The sequence below is a fragment of the Doryrhamphus excisus genome, chromosome 6 (genome assembly GCF_030265055.1).
Source record: "Doryrhamphus excisus isolate RoL2022-K1 chromosome 6, RoL_Dexc_1.0, whole genome shotgun sequence".
Taxonomy (NCBI): domain Eukaryota; kingdom Metazoa; phylum Chordata; class Actinopteri; order Syngnathiformes; family Syngnathidae; genus Doryrhamphus; species Doryrhamphus excisus.
This window is the reverse complement of record NC_080471.1, coordinates 13,987,448-14,006,743: the sequence shown is the minus strand read 5'-3', so window position 1 is coordinate 14,006,743 and position 19,296 is coordinate 13,987,448. Positions and strand designations below refer to the sequence as shown.

General features: G+C 40.2%; 1 protein-coding gene across 1 annotated transcript in view; it reads right to left on the bottom strand.

Moving 5' to 3' along the window:
- Window positions 1-1,345: 1,345 nt before the first annotated feature.
- Window positions 1,346-19,296, bottom strand: part of sema4ba (sema domain, immunoglobulin domain (Ig), transmembrane domain (TM) and short cytoplasmic domain, (semaphorin) 4Ba) — a 44,543-nt gene continuing 26,592 nt past the window's right edge. Inside the window, exons 3-15 of the mRNA XM_058074617.1 lie at window positions 13,213-13,373; window positions 12,185-12,247; window positions 11,683-11,781; window positions 10,003-10,114; window positions 9,800-9,916; window positions 9,402-9,559; window positions 7,158-7,339; window positions 5,877-6,027; window positions 5,507-5,717; window positions 4,674-4,789; window positions 4,032-4,189; window positions 3,848-3,939; window positions 1,346-2,191 (exon numbers count right to left, since the gene is read on the bottom strand). Coding sequence (XP_057930600.1) covers window positions 1,419-2,191; window positions 3,848-3,939; window positions 4,032-4,189; window positions 4,674-4,789; window positions 5,507-5,717; window positions 5,877-6,027; window positions 7,158-7,339; window positions 9,402-9,559; window positions 9,800-9,916; window positions 10,003-10,114; window positions 11,683-11,781; window positions 12,185-12,247; window positions 13,213-13,373 — 2,393 coding nt within the window. The 3' untranslated portion in view covers window positions 1,346-1,418. The remainder of the gene's footprint in view (window positions 2,192-3,847; window positions 3,940-4,031; window positions 4,190-4,673; window positions 4,790-5,506; window positions 5,718-5,876; window positions 6,028-7,157; window positions 7,340-9,401; window positions 9,560-9,799; window positions 9,917-10,002; window positions 10,115-11,682; window positions 11,782-12,184; window positions 12,248-13,212; window positions 13,374-19,296) is intronic.

The window sequence follows — 19,296 nt, the reverse complement described above, 5'->3', positions numbered from 1 at the left end:
TAATTAAAATATAATGAATGTGCTTATTTGCAGTGCTATTGATCCTCAAGTGATAGCGTCTTTGTGCTTACTCGTATGGTTTATATTATATTCACTTCATATGAAGTGCTTTTGCATAGACTGCCTATCTTGATACCTGAAACAGGTTTTTATTCCCTTCATTGAATGTATAGTGAAAGATGATTCTTGGTGTCTTTATATGTTATACAGTGTGTTGTTTTTATTTTATTTTTTAATACTTTGTTTCTCTGGACTTTTATTCATTTCTTATTCTTTTGCCTTTGATGTTTGTTGTTAAATAGTGTGCTGTGAGTTGACCTTGCTACAGTACAGTAGATAGTGCATAGCCTCAGTGATGGGTTGGCTCTTATTGGCTGACAGACTGACAAAACAACCCCAATGAAAAGTATCAACAAGGAGTATGGACATATTTCACTACATCTCTTCAAAGTGTTAGTATTAAGGACGGACTGCAGGGTAAATACTACAAACTGTGCTCTCTTTATCTGCTCTGCTCTTGTTTACATCGAAAACAAGGGGAGTGGAAATAAGCCAAGATGGCGCCAAGCCAGTCAGATCTTTTCTTGATGCCACTCATGACATTCATTCATTCATTCATTTTCTACTGCTTATCCTCACAAGGGTCGCAGAGGGTGCTGGAGCCTATCCCAGCTGTCTTCAGGGCGAGAGGCGGGGTACACCCTGGACTGATTGCCAGCCAATCACAGGGCACATATAGACAAACAACCATTCACACTCACATTCATACCTATGGACAATTTGGAGTTGCCAATTAACCTAGCATGTTTTTGGAATGTGGGAGGAAACCGGAGGAGAACATGCAAACTCCACACAGAGATGGCCGAGGGTGGAATTGAACCCTGGTCTCCTAGCTGTGAGGTCTGCGTGCTAACCACTCGACCGCCGTGCCGCCCCCGCTCATGACATGATATGATGAAAATCTTTCCAAAAATGGATCTGGGGTCGACTTTTATCAGGGCTGTCTTATATTCAGATGAATATGGTATATATTATGAGCATTTGTGGGGTTTTTAGAAATGCATTGCGGGGCCTGAATGGTATACTATATGGTTCCCTGCCCCCCATTATGTCATGGGAACTACTTTAGCACAGTGCAAACTTGGCCTTTTTGCAAGCACAACTTACATTCTGTTTTTGAGCAATATTGTGAAAGCACCAAAAGTTTGAAGGCGGTCAGTGCGCTGTGAATGCATAAAAAGAAATGTTCATGAACCACAGGAACAGCACAGATGAGGACAAAGTGCAAAAGTTATGTGATGAAATCCAGCCCCCCCCCCCCCCCCCCCCCCACCCCCACCCCAACCATCTCCGAGGAGTCTTTCAGCAGGTGCACTGTCACTTATATTCATTTAAAAGGTGTCCCTCCTGGTGAATCTTTACACCACTGAGTCTTTTATCTCCGATCCCAGTCTAACTCGAGGCCGTGGGCTGGTAGAAGAGATCTCCACTCGACTATCCTGTAAGTTCTGAGGCCTCTTCTCTGCCTCTGAGAAGCTCTTGCTGTTGTCAGGAGACGAGTACTCATGGGACGGTGTGCCGCAGATGTAGTTGTCGTGAAGTGTCTGGTAGCCCTTGTGATCCGCCACCGAGGTGGCCACCGCGTTGCCGTTGAGCGGCAAGTTCTCAGCGGGCTTCACAACCATTCTGGGCTTCTTCTGTTGTATGTTGGGGCACTCGCCCTCTTTGAGCATGGACTTCATGTGGTCGCGGTGCCTGTACACCACAAACAGGGAAAAGACCAGCAAAGAGAAGGCCAAAAGGGCGCACACTACGATTAGCTCGTTCCAGTAGGTCTTGGTATTGATCTGCGGGGAGCGAGCCTCGCCGGGAAGGATGACAAACTCGTCCTGTGACATGGCCGGTGCCCGTGTGCGGCCCATCTGAGTGGTGCTCTCGTGCTTGGCCTCGCCCCTCACGCAGTAGTTTGCCAGTAGCTGTCGGAAACCTTCCTCCACAGACCAGCACTCGTAGGTCTCCTGTTGGTCAGCCTGAGCAAACACCACCAGCCCCCCCTCTGGACTGGGGTAATGGAAGTGACCCGAACTCTCACTGAACACCCACGCTCTGTCAGCCAGATTGGAGCGCAGCACACACGGCAACACTTGGAAGGTGTTGGAGGGAATAATGATCACCTGACATGATGACGTTCCTGTGGGGAGATGAACATGACTCATGCTGCATGTCACCATACTCATCTTTGATTGACAGCCAGAAAGGTCACGTATGGGATCTTATTCAGCTGTACCATTACATGAATTACCACACTACGAAACATACATAACTGGAATGGACTATTCTGGATTAAAAACAAATATTCATAGATACCCACTACCTGTACATTTATGATTTTGTTATGATAATTACCAACTCCAGTGCGGAGATTATGTTTTGCCGACATTTATCTGTTTGTTGATGTTCAAACTGAATTGCAAAGTTCTGAATGGATTTGGATGAAATTTTCAGGAAATGGGATATGGAAGTACTGATTAAAATTTTAGGGTGATCCCAATCACTGCCTGGATCCAGCATTTTTATTCAACGATTCTTTATTATTGCAAGAAATGACCATTTTCAGAATTTGTTATGTTCTTACATGTTACACTGCCGGAATCAGAACAATTGGGACTAGGTCGGTATTTATTTTTGGGGAAGGTTTGTGTAACCTTGGCGACGCTATTAAAAAAAACGTAAAAAAATGGCCACTAATTAAGTACACCTGTTATTATTTTCATTTACAAACTTTTCACAGCCTTGTAGCTCAGCCATATGGTCACATAGAAACGTGATTAATGGCTTTGGCTAGATAAACTTCTCAACTCTCTCTGTGGCTAATTCATTTTTTTTTGTTGGATGTTTAGTTTAGTCACTCTAACGCCTTGATGCTATGTTGCTAGGTGCTAGCATGCTAATTTCTAGCATGTTATCATTTAGGCTAATGCACTCATGTCTAATGGCAAATACACACATTGCATTATGCAGGGAGGTTATAGGACAGCCTTGGCACTTTGGGTACTTGAGGCTCTCTTGCTAGGTGCTAGCATGATTAACCGTTAGCATTTTAGCTAATTTACTCATGTCTAAAGGCAAATACACACATGGCATGATGGCATTATTTTGATGTTTGTATGCCTATCTAAATGAAAATACACACTTGGGATGATGTGTGGACACTATGGAACTGCCTTGGCACTTTTGCCACTTAGTGCTATCTTGCTAGGTGTCACCATGCTAACCGTTAGCATGTTGGAATTTTGGTTATTTTACTCCTGTTTAAAGGCCTACATACACATGGCATGATGTAGGAATGCTTTCTCTGCACTTTTGGTGCTAGCATGGTATCTGTTAGCATGTTAACATTTTAGCTGTAGTCCTCACATCTAAAGGCTAATACAGACATGGCGTGATGCAGGGATATTGTAGGACCGCCTTGATGCTTTCGCTATATAGTGCCATCTCACTCGATGCTAGCGTGCTAACAGTTAGCATGTTTGCTTTTTTTCCTAAACTCCTCATGTAATGTACGCACGCCATTGCTAGGCGGCGTGGCACAGCAGACACCGGGCCGGAGCTTCACAGCACAGGTTGCATCCCCATCTCAAAATTTTCAGTAATATCTCAAAACTTTTGCCACTTTCACGTGTCATTCCCAACTAAACGATAGCCACTTGATAAATAAAAAAACCCCAAAAAACCCAAACTCCACTTTTAAGAATGAATTGACTTTGTCATTGAATTTTTGATGCTTGTATATCAATCATTAGACTGTGCAGTTGTACCTACAGAAGTAACCAATGACTATACTTACGTGTGTGTGCAGATTTAGCAAAGCGTGCACTAGCTACTGTCTTGGTGCAAATAGCTGCCGCGTCTGCATTATCCACATCCTGCTGCAACACACTGCAAAGATACACATTCTTCTTATTACAAATTACCATTGAAATGTCTGCCTTGAAGGCCAAAATATCCCCAAAAAACAGACGACTACATACTTGCTTGGTGGAGCCTGTCTGACATCAACACACTGCCTGCCATTCCAGGCGCAGTAAGGGTCCCTGGAGAGGATGCACTCCCCGCAGCTCTGGTAATTAGTGCAGTTAGCTACCGGGACCTCCACCAGTTCAGAGAAAGTGGAAACATAGAGCAGACCCTGAGGAAGAGAAGAAAGTGTGAGAAAGAGTGCGATACATTTAGTCATTGTCAGTGGTGTGCATAAACGAGTTCAAAAGAGTGTGTTCATTGAACACGCTCTTTTGTCCAACAATGTATTTGTAAATAAAGAACTTGAAAATGAACTAATTCAGATTATGTGATCATCACCAGCGCCGTTTTTGTCCAGTTATTACCTGACGAAACAATTCCTAAAGGGGACCTATTATGCTCTTTATCGGCACTTTGGATTGAATTGTGGACTCCTGTAGATCACCTACATACAATAACCCACACAGAAAGCTTTCTAGATCTTCCAGATTCTGCACCTCTTTCTGCAGTATTTTAATTGACTTCCTGCTTCCAACCCAAATGGTCTGTTTAATTTACTTCACCCCCGGCCCTCCTCACGAATTGCCAGTCAATGCATTTAGTAAGCTTGTTATAGCTCTCCACAATGAGAGAGCTCTGCAAAAGTGCCTTACCCTTTCAGAGTCTAGTTCTATGTGCTGCACTGGCTGGGAGTCACGGAAGAGCACCATCTCCTCGATAATGTGCATCTTGTTCTTCACGCTTATGGCTTTATGGAGTTTGCCATCATCTAGAAAGAAGACACAGGTTGACCATAACAAGCCATAACATAAGGCGAAACACCATAAAAGTAGTACAATTTGGAGTGTTAGCATTATTATCTCTGTGAAGCCAGAGTTGGAGATACAGTAGCAGAGGCAGAAGGCCACCCCACTATGAAATAATGTTTCTGTTCAAGGTCCTTAAAGGAGTGATTCCCAACCACTAAGCTGAGGCACATTAGTGATGTGTTGTTCCATGGAAAATTGTCCAATTTCACTTAATTGGTCAGAAAATGGCTGCACAGCGACCAAATGGTTAGCGCGCAGGCCTCACAGCTAGGAGACCCAAGTTCAATTCCACCCTCGGCTCTATCTGTGTGGAATTTGCAGGTTAATTGGCGACTCCAAATTGTCCATAGGTATGAATGTGAGTGTGAATGGTTGTTTGTCTATATGTGCCCTGTGATTGGCTGGCGACCAGTCCAGAGTGTACCCAGCCTCTCGTCCAAAGACAGCTCGGATAGGCTCCAGCACCCCAGTGACCCTCATGAGAATAAGCGGTAGAAAATGAATGAATGGTCAGAAAATGCTACAAATAATGCATAATGGCATAAGGCATATAATTAACATGTTTATCCTCCTGTTGCCATGGTCTATTTTTTTAGATTTTTCTAATGTAAAATATGTGCCTTGGTGCAATAGAGATTGGGAAACACGGCTTTAAAAAAAAAGTATAATAAGTTTACCGGTGCCAATGAAGAGCACATGGTAGGCTTTGTGCACCGCCTGCACTTGATGCACAGCAATCTGCCTGTAGCGAACGTGGCGTTTGAGCAACAGAGGCTGGCTGCGGAGCACGCTGTCCATGAGGAAGTGATCTTTGACAAAATTCAACACCTTGTCTGGCATGTGTAGTGATGACGAGATGTGCTGGCTACGGGCTCCATTCGTGATACACTGCAAAGGTGACACAAAATCAGATTTTAAAATCAGAGGACGAGTAAGGAAATGATGCAAATCAGAAAAAAACAGACTTTACAAACTGACAAAAACATCCTCAAAATATTGGTGTGATGTGTGGTGTCTGCATGTTTGTCTTGGCAGGGCGGGACTCACCGCTCCAGGTCGAGGTTCAGGGACGGGATGGTTATAAGTGTACCACTGTTGGGTTTCTCTGTTGACTTCACGGTAACGGCCGCTGAAGGCCTTTTCCACTTGGTCCATGGTAAAGGAACACACAGCAGAGCTTCCTGAAGCACCATTATACCTTAAAATTACATTAAAAACAACCAAGTTGAACACATTCAATAACAAAGATGAAGTTATACATTTTTATAAACCCTAATGCCAGATCCAAAAAACATATTTGAACGTATTTTGCGTAAAAAACTATAGGAAAACAATAATTTGTGTCCAGGTGAAAGTTATGCTTGAAATTTATCTTTTCAAAAAAAGTTAGTTTTGTTCCTTTTCTAGTTTGCAACTATAACGGTATTTTCTTGAAACTTACCAGCCATGGATGCACTGTAAGTCTATGCTATGTATACAGTATTTGTACATTTTATGAATATGTGTCACAATCACATATTAAGTATTATCAACTTAGTGAGAATGAGAAGTGTTTTTTATGGAAAAAATATTGTCCAATAAACAAATATATATTTAGATAATTTATATTTATTTAAATATATATATATATATATATATATATATATATATATATTTTACAAAAATGAGATGCTGAAACGCAAATGTGTGGATTATCCACCCTACATGGTTGGACATGGCAGGGAAAATTGTAAATTGCAGTAAGTTTATGAGAAATTAAAAAGTACTATGTAATATGTACTGTATTTTCCACACTATAAGGCATACATAAAAGCCTTAATACATACAGTATGTATGCTTAACGTCCGCCACGCCTCCAGGGCTGCAAAATAAAATTTCATCCATCTCTCCGCTACTATGAAAAACTAAGTGAAGCAAATCAATTCAGAGCTTTCCATCATTTGAGCTTGCCAGCTAAAATCTACTTTATCAAAGATCTTAATATATTTGATTTTATTTCTACATTTTAATACAAATATTACAAAAACATATTTTTCATTTATTATTATTATTTAATTATCATTTATTTATATATTATTTTTCATATTTTATTATTATACATACGTATTTCTATATTTGTATTTTGTCTTTTTTTGCTTAATACCATTTTCACTTATTATATTTTATGAAGATCCTATATTGTAGCCATTCTCTCTCTGTGAATGTTATTGTTACTTCTTCCCAAAGAAGCTACCCAATCCAATATGTATATGTTACATGCATGAACATTCTTCAACGTAGTGTCAATAATAGTCATGCATTTCAAACGAAAAGGATAAATATCCTTACCACTGAGAGGTGAAGACACCATAAAACACAGTGTTCTTCCAGTCCCCTGGGCTGGGTGTCAACACAAACATGTCCTGGATGATGTTAAACGGGAAGCCGTCATCAGGCAGTGAGCACAAAAGCTGAGCTTTGAGAAAGGTGGTCCACTTTTTCTGCAGGACACGTTCTCCTCCCAAGTCTCCCTGCAACAAGAGGCTCATTTAAATTAAATAAAGATGGATTGGTTGGAGCTGTGTCACATCTGACCAGTAGAGTGTGCAAGAATGCAACATTGAAGTGTACAGGTGCCAATGACATGTTGGAACAGGCTGAGAACAGACATTAAATAATAACAATGTGAGCTGCATACTGTACATTAAATACGATGTGTATACACCCTCAAGATGAAGAAAAGGCAGTTTGAATAGATGTTGTTGGAACGGGTGCAAAAAAAGTGCAGTGCCCTGCCCATATCACAACTACACCCTGCAGGAGAAAACTTGGAGGACATAAAAATAAAATACTGGCTTGGATTAAAAACACTCTTCTTTTGTTTTTTGAAATCAACATGGCAAGGAAACAAAGCTGCCTAGCACTTGATAACATTGATAATAGTGTGTTTTTGGTGCAGTAGACAAGCACACAAAGACCGCCTTTACATGTATATTAGTGGTACAAGACTCTCCTGGTCTTGGTCTGGAGGTTCATTCATTCATTCATTTTCTACCGCTTGTCCTCACGAGGGTGCTGGAGCCTATCCCAGCTGTCTTCGGGCGAGAGGCGGGGTACACCCTGGACTGGTCGCCAGCCAATCACAGGGCACATATAGACAAACAACCATTCACACTCACATTCAAACCTATGGACAATTAACCGAGCATGTTTTTGGAATGTGGGAGGAAATCGGTAAAACTTAAAAAAGATACTTGGTACGCACTTTGATAAGATTTGCTTCGCGTTCACATTGTGTTTTTGTTGTGGGAGCAAATAAAAGTAAATAACATATGTACATATGCAGTTTCTATGATATACTGTGTGACACAACTCAAATATTCCAAACCAAAATGGCATCTCCTGGGATGAATACTTACACTGAATACTTACACTTCTACATGTGAATGCTACACCGGCCAAAGTGTTAAAATGACAGAAGACACCATGAAGGAATGATGTGAAGAAAAAGAGGAATATGCCAAAGAAAATGTGTTAGAAGTAACGTCTCTCTGCTATGCTCTCTCCTTCTATGTACGTATATGACAATGGCATGCTTTGAAAGTAGAATTAAGTTAATTGGTGACTCCAAATTGTCCATAGGTATGAATGTGAGTGTGTCTGGTTGTTTGTCTATATGTGCACTGTGATTGGCTGGTGACCAGTCCAGGGTGTACCCCGCCTCTTACCCGAAGACAGCTGGGATAGGCTCCAGTACGCCCGCGACCCTCGTGAGGATAAGCGGTAGAAAATGAATGAATGAATATTTGCATTATGTCACAAAAGCTGCCAGGTCAAATCTCTACTGTACTTTGCTGCATAGCGTTTGTGAATGAAAAATATATAAAAATATAAAATCACAAGTATGAATGCATAATGGCCAATAAGTAATAAGTAAGTTCTGTACCTTTAATGTAATATATGTCCTATTCTGGCATATTGCACAATACGTAAAAGTAAATGCATGTTTTTACCCCCATATTCTAAATGTTGGATTAAATCAAGTCATTCTGTGCGACAAGAAAGAAATACGAAATAGTGGGTCTTTCTTAAAAAGCGTCAGTTGGGACCACTTCAGGATTTCTTAATTAGAAGAAATGGCAGCGCTCTGGGAGTCGAAATGACATATGACCCTAAGGGAGCCTTATTGTAGCAATTCTTCTAGCTAAGAAGCATTATACAATATTTCCCCTTGACTTCCTAATAGCACTTTTTATAATCCCTCTTTTTTTTTTTTTAAATAAAGTGGTATTTAAATACGAAAGCAACACTATCCCTTCCATCAAGAGGCTGTTAAAAACTAATGCATAGACATACATACATAATGAGGAGGTAAGGGAATGTATTTGGTAACAAATAATTCAAGAACAGGCTCTTGCAAGATTGACATTTCTGAAAGATTATGTATAGTATATGATATACAGGAGCGTTTGCATTAATAATTACACTAAATACACAGTAGCGGCTGTCAAGTAGGAGTTGCTGAGATGGGAAAAACAAACAATTCTCTCTCCCTGTCTTTATTTTGACCTTTTGTCTTTGTGGCTCACTGACCTTGCACACGCGAGCAATGCGTGACACGATGGTGTTGTCAAAGAAATCAAACTCCTTTCCCGCCTCACTGAAGAAGAAGTAAATCTTATCATCATCACCCACAGGGTTGCCCTTGGGCAGGCTTTCCTGGATGTAAGCGGAACCCACAAAGGCCGGGTCTGGAAGAGAATGATACATTCATACATACAACATTATAGATTCACTGTAATGTACGTAACAAGAAGGTTATTTCGGACAAAAAAATCTATTTTTAGAATTGTATGAATTTTCATTTAAAACATTTAAAAACAGGAAGTGATTATCATTAATTGCTGATGCAGGTAGGAATGAATAAGCTCTGCTTCTTCTGACTCCTTTTCAGTTACGCAATCATATCATGTGACTATGTTAAGTTGTACCTTGAAGCCAGTTGAGTGAATTTTCCGTTTTTAGAGCAGTTCCTTGGCTGAGACTCTTATAAATGATTGGTTCATTCCCCTGGAAATTGCTGACTGTCCCAGCATACAGTTCTCCATCTGCAGCACAACACATCAACGTAAACACGTCCATCTCAAACTGGAGTATCAAAATAAACTACATTTTACTGACTGATTTTACTGACCAGCCATGATGGCGGTGGACTTGTATTCAGGGTTAAAGGGGCAACGGCTCCGTCCATCCTCTGTGACAATCTCGCCAGAGTTACTCCTGACGAGGGAGAAGTTGGCAGTGTTCTAGAAAATAATATGAAAAATAAAAACAAAGTAAAATAACTCTTTTGGTCTTTGGTCCATATTCAGTCCTGCCCATTTCACCATCCATTTCAATATATTTTATCGAGGGACAATACTATGGAAATGACATGAATACATATCAGAATTCATAGTCCCCTCAATGAACCGCCGCTACCCATGTGGCGCCAAACCTGCAGCTATTTTGACAATAATGGCTGTCTGTACATTTTTTCTATATGTACACTGCTAACAAGCTGAACACTGACTACTCCAAAAGTACATCCAGGTTGTATTATTGTCCCCTTAAAAGATATACTGTAATCAAAATGTTTGATGAAATGTGATCTACTGTATGTTACTATGTTACTATACTATACTGTTACTATATTATGTTATACTGTTGTCTTTATGCATTAACCATTTTTTTCCACAAGGGATACAGTACAGCCATCCGTCTTTTACTGTGGTTAATTGGTTCCAGACACGACCGCGATAGGTGAATTTCTGTGAAGTAGGGTTCAATTAATTAACTAAAATTCATAATTTTCATAGTTCATTCATGTTCTTATCCTGATTTTGCTTATCCTGACAAGGGTTGCGGGGGTGCATAATACAGAAATTAGTGAAATTGGCACATATCCCACATCATATGTTTGTATTTCTCAGATATTATAACCAAAAAACGACAAAGACAAAAGTCATATTTTTACAAGAATGAAGTATTTTCCCTTTACTTTTTACTTCTAATTATTATATTACAATCCTCAGCAGTCCTCACCTTAATGCATGTTTTGGCCTGTAATATATACTCTATATGGGTTTTTGTTTTCATTAATCCATTCATTTTCTACCGCTTTTCCTCATGAGGGTCGCGGGAGTGCTGGAGCCTATCCCAGCTCTCTTCGGGCGAGAGGCGGGGTACACCCTGGACTGGTTGCCAGCCAATCACAGGGCACATATAGACAAACAACCATTCACACTCACATGGACAATTTGGAGTCGCCAATTAACCTAGCATGTTTTTGGAATGTGGGAGGAAACCGGAGTACCCAGAGAAAACCGACACATGCACGTAGAGAACATGCAAACTCCACACAAAGATACCTGAGGGTGGAATTAAGCTCGGGTGTCCTTGCTGTGAGGCCTACGTGCAAAACTGCTCGTCCGCCGTGCAGCCAATTTTCATAGTTAGAAAAATGGCTTACCACAATTTTTTTTACCACTTTCACATAGAACGGGAGGAGAACTCCTTTTCACTCTATCATGTCGGACATGCCATAGCTGACTCTATGTAGTGTGAAGATAATGTAAAACTGTATGACGTCATGTCTCATCCATGTACCATTACTGACACCTAGTGACCAGAATACTACATACTACTTGTCTTTCAATATTTTCTTCCAAATAATAGGCCATAATAAACCACAAAACAGCAATAAATTTTAAAAATTGATTTAACTTTTGAAAAAAAGAGTGATGGAGCAATGTTGGAACTGCAATGTAGCGAGGGATGACTGTACACGTGGGCTACATACCTACCACGCACATGAGAGTCAATCAACACTTACAATGTAAGCACAGATGGGGCTGAAGGCGTAGGTTCCACACACGTAAAGGTGAGTGCTGTTCACTCTCAGTAAGATCTTGATGTAGTTGAAGCAATCAGTCTGTAGCGCACACACAAGGAAGACTAAATGAGTTCACATAAAATACAATAAAACGTATGCTACTAAAAACACATCAAATGCCTCCAACTCCCAATAATGACAAATATCAATTTAATGATGCATGAAATGGTTGGATTCTAACAAATTCAATTACAATCCAAGCCATTCCAATCAGCATCCCTTAATGCTAGTAGTGTACATAAAGCAATGCTTCTTGGTCCAGTCAAGTTAACAAAAACAGCAATATAGCAAAGCCTAATGTGTATATTCAGTACTAGGAACATTATAAAGGATAACTGATGCAATATATATTGTGGTTAAATGGAAAGTTAGAAGTTGACAGGGAATTTTGTGCTAAATTATGTCAAGTGTTTGACTTTCCAAAGACCAGCAGTTGACTCACTTGCAGGTCTTTTCCTTTAAAACTGCATTCGTCTCGCTTCCTGTCTGGAGTTTTCCATGTGAGCTGGAAAAGAGCACAGTAATGTAAGGCAAGTGTGATTTAAAGAGGTTTGGAGACACCACAAGGCCCCACGGAAAATATTTAGGAGTGAAATATTGCAGGAATTGGACATTTTCTGTGGAAATAAACTCAAATTCTACCTGTCTGTCTACAAAAGAAGTTTGAAAAACATAATCTGGGATATACTGTATTCTGTATATATATATATATATATATATGTGTGTGTGTGTGTGTGAAAAAATATATATAAAATATATATACAGAATACAGTATATCCCAGATTATATATATATAGATATATATACAGTATTGTCTATTGTATCATTTTCCCAAGAGCCATCATTAGCATAATGCAAATGTGCAATATTTCGATCACTGCCTCTGTTACTACCTCAAACATATTTATTTATTTAACAACCCAATACAATACACTTATATGTGACTTTTACTTATCTGTATACACCAGTCATTATTTGCACTAAGACTCATTTATCATTGCACTAAAATTAATATATCTGCAATATGTCTGCTCCTGCAGATGCTCATGTGCGTATATTTTGGATATCTTGTATATACGTATATGGTTAAATTGTCTTTTTTACTCTACTTTTTGTATACTTTTTTTTTTTTAACTTGACTACTGCACTGAAAGGAGAAGCTCTCCAATCTCGTTGTACATCTTGTATAATGACAATAAAGGCCATTCCATTCCATTCCATTAACTGTATTAGAGTTGAACATGTAAAAAATAAATCAGCAAATCATCCCATCCATTTTCTATGCTGAAGACTTCACTGCTTATGGGGGTGTCATACAACTTCATGTCAAAAAATCTGAACTATGCCTTTAATTTCCGTATAAATTGTCCAATTTGTATTTTTGTATACTTCCTTCTCTAAACTTTCAATGGAAACTTTCTACAAATGACAATAATTTCATTGAATTACTGTGTCACAGTGTTTTCGTACATTTCTGTGCAGTGTCATTTCGCTGATGTCTGACAAGTTGAGAGCGAACAGAAGTTCTCGAGCGCCAATGTACAGCTTGTTATCTTCTTTACTAAGCAGCAGAGATGTGAAGTTGAAGACCCCTCTGACTGAGAAACTTCTGGATGCCCTCTCGTTTGCATCTGTGGAGACAGAGGCAGAGGAGAACAGATCAGGGATATCACAGTAATAATAAAAACCCCATGGGATGAACTAGAACAGATATTATGAACCTCACAAATATTATTTTCATGATAACTGTGATAGCCAAGTGTATCACTATTTTTTATCCCTATGCCACTTTACACCTAAAATGACCCTGAAGACAACAACAAACACGTATTTCTATCACAATGGGTGTCTGGCTTTACTCCAAAGCACATTAGTGCCTCCTGACTGCAGCCAGGGGTTAAATCGCCAACTCCCCTAATCACTGCTTTAAAAGCTCATGTGTTTGAGATTTCAAACAGCCTGAAGGCCTTTTTATTTGCCTGCCAGCTTCAACAATCTGCCTTAATTGCAAGCCAGCACAAACACAGGCAGTGAAAAACCGTAGAGGTGACACAGGACCATTGCTTTGAGCATGTTGATAAATGTATAAGGTAACCGGTGAAAGAAAGACCAAGAGGTCTTTATGCCTTTTGTGTATGGAATGTGTATGGGGTGGTACCAGGAAGTATGCGGTTTAAACAGGGATACAAAGAAAAGACCAGCTAATGCATGGTTTAAGAGAGGAGAACAGAATAAAATACCTTCCAATTCCAATACGTGAGCCAGCTTTTTTTTTCTATAATTAGGCCGCCTCTAAATCAATTTTGACAAATTTGACAGATTTATACTGCATCAAAACAAAATACACAGTTGGAAATAATTACAGTAGTACAACTACAACACGCTGTTATCATTAAATCAAACAGATTCCAATACTAATAGTGTTTAAAAAAATTTGGTAAAACCACTGATTGTGGTAGTAAATGGTTATTCGCATCCCCACTCCCTGCCTGCACACTCTATAATGCTACACCGACAACCGCTTTTGTTCCATGACGAACACAAAATAAACACAATTAGGACACTGACCAAGTAATGTTGGAAAGGCATCAGGCTTCAAAAACAGTTGGTCGGCTAGTCCAGCTGCATACTGGCCCATGTTCACAAAACAGTCCAGAGTGAAATGCCATTGACAGATTGAAATCTTTTTCTTTTGTTGGTAGGGAATCATAACCTCCAAGCACTTGTGCCTGACGCATCGGTAGGAATTGTTAACAAATGTGTCTTTCCCTTAAATCCAAATAAACATTTAATGTGAGCAGAGCTTGGGGGAGGTCAGAGAGCGTATCTCGCCGACAGCGCACACCCATATAAGGAAGCCCACCTATGTGTGACATCACAAACCTCCAGTTTTACAACGCCAGGGCTCCCTTCCAATTGCGCAACCCTTGTTATCTGAAACTTTGGCATTGTTTACCATGAGAATACAACATTCTAACAACATTTGTAGGTCAGAAAAGTTGAAAAAGCATCATAGTTCCCTTTTAAAGCATGTAAATGCTGTTCTGGCAATGCAAGCGATAAGGAAAAAAACAATGGACGGCCACTAATTGGGGATCGTTAAAAGAGAAGGGCTTGCAGCCACACACAGTTTAATACTAAAAATGTCAGGGAACATAAATCATCTGCTTGCATGGACACACTGGCTACTAATGCATTAATCCTTTGTGGGGCCATTAACTGTTGGATGGCATACTTATACAGCAGCTTTTGCTTATGCTACAGTAGATTACAAAAGTGAGTACACCTCCCACATTTAAAAAAATATTTGTATTATTATTATACTGTATTGTGTTATACTTGGGACAATACTATAAAAAGCAAACTTGAATATGGTTTAGAGTAGTCAGTATATAGCTTGTATAGCAGTATAGATTTTACTATCCACTGAAAACCATTATTGTCTAAGTATCTGGCAACACAAGTGACGACACGTCACCTAAATTGTTGCCAAATTGTGAATATTTAGTGTGAGCAATATTGTTATCTAGCACTACCTTTATAATGTTTAATTATCGAGCTAAGATTTGTTTTTATCATATTTACAGTCATGGAGTCTATACCGTTTATCCTCATTTGGGTCACGGGGACACACTGAAGCCCATCCCAGCCGACTTTGGACGAGAAGCAGGGCACACCCTGGACTGGTCGGCAGCCAATCGCAACTCACCTACAACTAACAATTTCGAAATATACATAGAATGGAAAATTATTGTAAAAATTGCTACACATTCTGAGAATGTGTCATATACTGTAATAAAAATACTTGAAATGTGACCGGTGTACTCACTGTTGTGAAATACTGTACTGTACAGGCCCACCTCTTCCTGGAGTGGACCATGTACCACGCCTTACTATGGATCAGAGCACTTACACAAGTCAAACAAACTAGAGTTTCGATGTCAAGTGTGCCCAACCACTGCATACACTGACTAGTGGGAGTGTGCCCTTAAACACAACATGCACCCCCTAACCTCAAAAGTTCAGGTGTCATAGGGTTAATGTCAAGCATTTCTGGTCTGGAAGCAGAAAAAAGTAATTATGGAAACAAAAAGCTCTTAACAAAGACACCTGGTTTATTACCTTTAACTACTATAATTAGGCTAACTACTAACTATAATTAGATGATGCAATATCAGCAGTAGCTGAAGCCCCAAACAACTCACTCACTCATAGAGCACCAGCACCATCAGCCGGAAGGCAATGCTTCATGTTAGAGGTGTGGCCAATGCCGCTGTTTTTGTTTTTTTTGTGTTTGAAAAAGTCAATGTTACGTATAGTGTATATTTCTATGTTGCTATGTGAAATCAGTGCATCCAGGCAGGAAGTTCCGGGAATGCTTAACATGATTAAAGTACAAATACTGATATGAATACAAGCTGTACAAAGTTACAACATGGTCACAGCATGGAAACGTTGTTGGAGGTTTTTGGAGGTGTTTTAATGGCGGGCTTATGAGGCTGAACAGGTGTGTCCTGTGTGTGTGCATTAATGAGCCGCCTCTTTTTTTTTAGCTGTTTTAATAGCTTTAGAATGCACAGTAAAGAGAAATACATGTCTCATGTATGGATTGTGGATGAAAATTCATTTTAAAAAATCAGTTTTTCTTTAACTCTCTTAGGGGGCACATTTGTGAAAAATCCCAGAAATGTGCGGGACCACAGAGATAACGTAAAGAGACAGGTCGGACAAGGCACAACGTGATGAGGGCTACCAAACGGCCATCCCAGAAAACCCAACCCATAAATGAATCAGTGCAGATGCTTCCACAACTGATCCCATCTCTGTGAATATGTCCTACAGGGATGACAAAATAGAGGCAGAGCTAAAGCCCCCCCCCCCCCCCACCTCTAGAAATACAGTCACTTCTTTTTGGAGTGTGACAGAGCTGCTTTATCTGACTGTGACATCCACGGCCCTTCAGGGAAGCACATAACAAGTGCACTAAGGGTCTCACAACCTCTGGCAGCTGTCAGCAAAGTGAGATCATTCCCATTATTATGTAATTAAGACTCATTTCTGCAAATGACACCGCTTGAAAGAGCTGCCTTAAACACTTTGCTGATCTATTTAGAGAGAATTAATTACATCGGGCTTAGAGAGAGATCCTTAAACACTCTCAAAGACGATTTCCAGATGGGTCCCAAAAAAACGTACAGGCATAATTAAAAAGGTTGAAACATGCCCTCTAGAGGGGAGTTAAGGAGTCATTTGTCCTTTGGTGACAGCCCACTAAGTGCTTTCTTTTGTAGGGCAGCTGATTCAGTCAGTGCCCTCCCTTATTGAGGGTCTTCCTTGATCAGCTCTTACACTTGTGAGTGCAGGACATCAGCAGGTTCACCCTGGACTGGTCGCCAGCCAATCACAGGGCACTTATAGACAAACAACCATTCACACTCACATTCATACCGATGGACAATTTGGAGTCGCCAATTAACCTAGCATGTTTTTGGAATGTGGGAGGAAACCGGAATACCCGTAGAAAACCCATGCATGCACGGGGAGAACCCCCTCGGTCATCTCTGGAATCAAACGTGGGTCTCCTAACTGTGTGGCCTGTGCAGTAACCACTCCTTCACCGTACAGCCCTATAAAGTTCACATATGGTGCAAATAAAGCTACCTTTGAAAGCAACATTTTACAAAAGAAAACTAAGTTATGGCAAGTTTTCTAGGTATTTTTCAGCTTTCCATTAAATAAAAGCTATGTGATTTCCAAAAAACGTAAAAGATCAGGGTGAAAAAATGTTATGCATATTCATTGTGTTTAGTATATGAAGGTAATAGTGTCATGCAGATCCAAACATATATAGTTTAACCACATTCTACTTAGTACCCTTTAAACTACAACTTAGTCCCTCAATATTTCACGTCTGTATGCCGTATTGTTGTTACGGCGGACGAGTAGTTAGCGCACAGACCTCACAGCTAGGAGACCAAGGTTCAATTCCACCCTCGGTCATCTCTGTGTGGAGTTTACATGTTCTCCCCATGCATGCGTGGGTTTTCTCCGGGTACTCCGGTTTCCTCCCACATTCCAAAAACATGCTAGGTTAATTGGCGACTCCAAATTGTCCATAGGTATGAATGTGAGTGTGAATGGTTGTTTGTCTATATGTGCCCTGTGATTGGCTGGCGACCAGTCCAAGGTGTACCCTGCCTCTCGCCCGAAGACGGCTGGGATAGGCTCCAGCACCCCCGCGACCCTCTTGAGGAAAAGCGGTAGAAAATGAATGAATGAATGAACTTAACAGGGTACACAAGATGTTAGCACAAGATGTTAAAAAAACACAGGTTAGCATGTGGTTTAAGAGGGGACACACAGAACTTGCATGAATTCCAGTTGATTAAAGAAGCAAAGTAGTAAAGAATCAATTTTTGCTGAGAATGAGATCAGAGCAACTCCATTATTGTTTGGTGAAACTCACCAGGCCACAATGGAGCACTAACTGAATTGTCCTAAGCTACATGGAGATGCTGCTGGATGGCTAAACATGTGGAAGGTGATGCTGACACATGTGGCTTGCATTAAAAAAACAAAACCAAAAAAAAAGTTCCGGAGATTCACAATGCAGGGCTGTGACGTGCCTGTTGCTAACTCGTTGGACTGAATCTCGTTTGCAGGATACCGCAACATCTTGCAGAGGAGATGTGAATACAACTTCAGTAAACACAAGTCTGAAAGTTAAATTGTAAAAGCTGCTAACACAGAAAACACACAACGAGAAAAAAAAGGTTAATTAAAGTATCAGTAAGGAAAAATAACATCTCCGTGGTGTAATTACCTCCACCAAAGAGGCCATGTTTTCATTATCTGTCTCTTTGAGGAAAATTGAGTGCACTAGTAAATATTTCTCTGCAAGAACCAATAACCTGTCGGTACTTCATCAGTTTTATGTGCCGTGTACATTTAAACACTTGTAGGCGCTCTCTTGTCACCATGGCAACTCCAGAGATGCTTTTCTTCAAACTCTAAGCCGATGCACCATTAAAATCATTCCTAAGCTGTTATTGTAAGGCAAAAGGACTACATATTGTTGTTGCTCGCACAGCAGGGAGCAACAAAGTTTTAAAAGGTAAAATCTATGTTCAGATAATGAAGTAAATTATGTTAATGTGCTTTACCTTGTAAAAGAACCTCTGCTCTCAGGGATGTTGGGTTTTTTTTCCCCCAAGAAAAGGATCATGTGCTGCTGAGGGAGCAAACAAGGGCCGACCTCAGATTAGCCACAATAATGTAAAGCAGCTGCTCACGTCTTCTGGAACTTGCCGTGACCCTTCGCCTGGCTGTGAACATGCAAAAGATCCGTCGGGAGCGTATTCAGGGTGATGACCTGTTTCTAACAGTAGCACAGCTGCTTTGATCTGACTATAGTCTGTTTCATGCTGTGTACAATCTGTACACCAGGAGCCAAGATGGAGAGACGTGTGTATTTTAATAGAAACGCCCACCAATATTGGCTGTACTTTCGGTCTTAGCAGTTTATCTGTAGTGTTTCTCATTATGTTTAAGGAT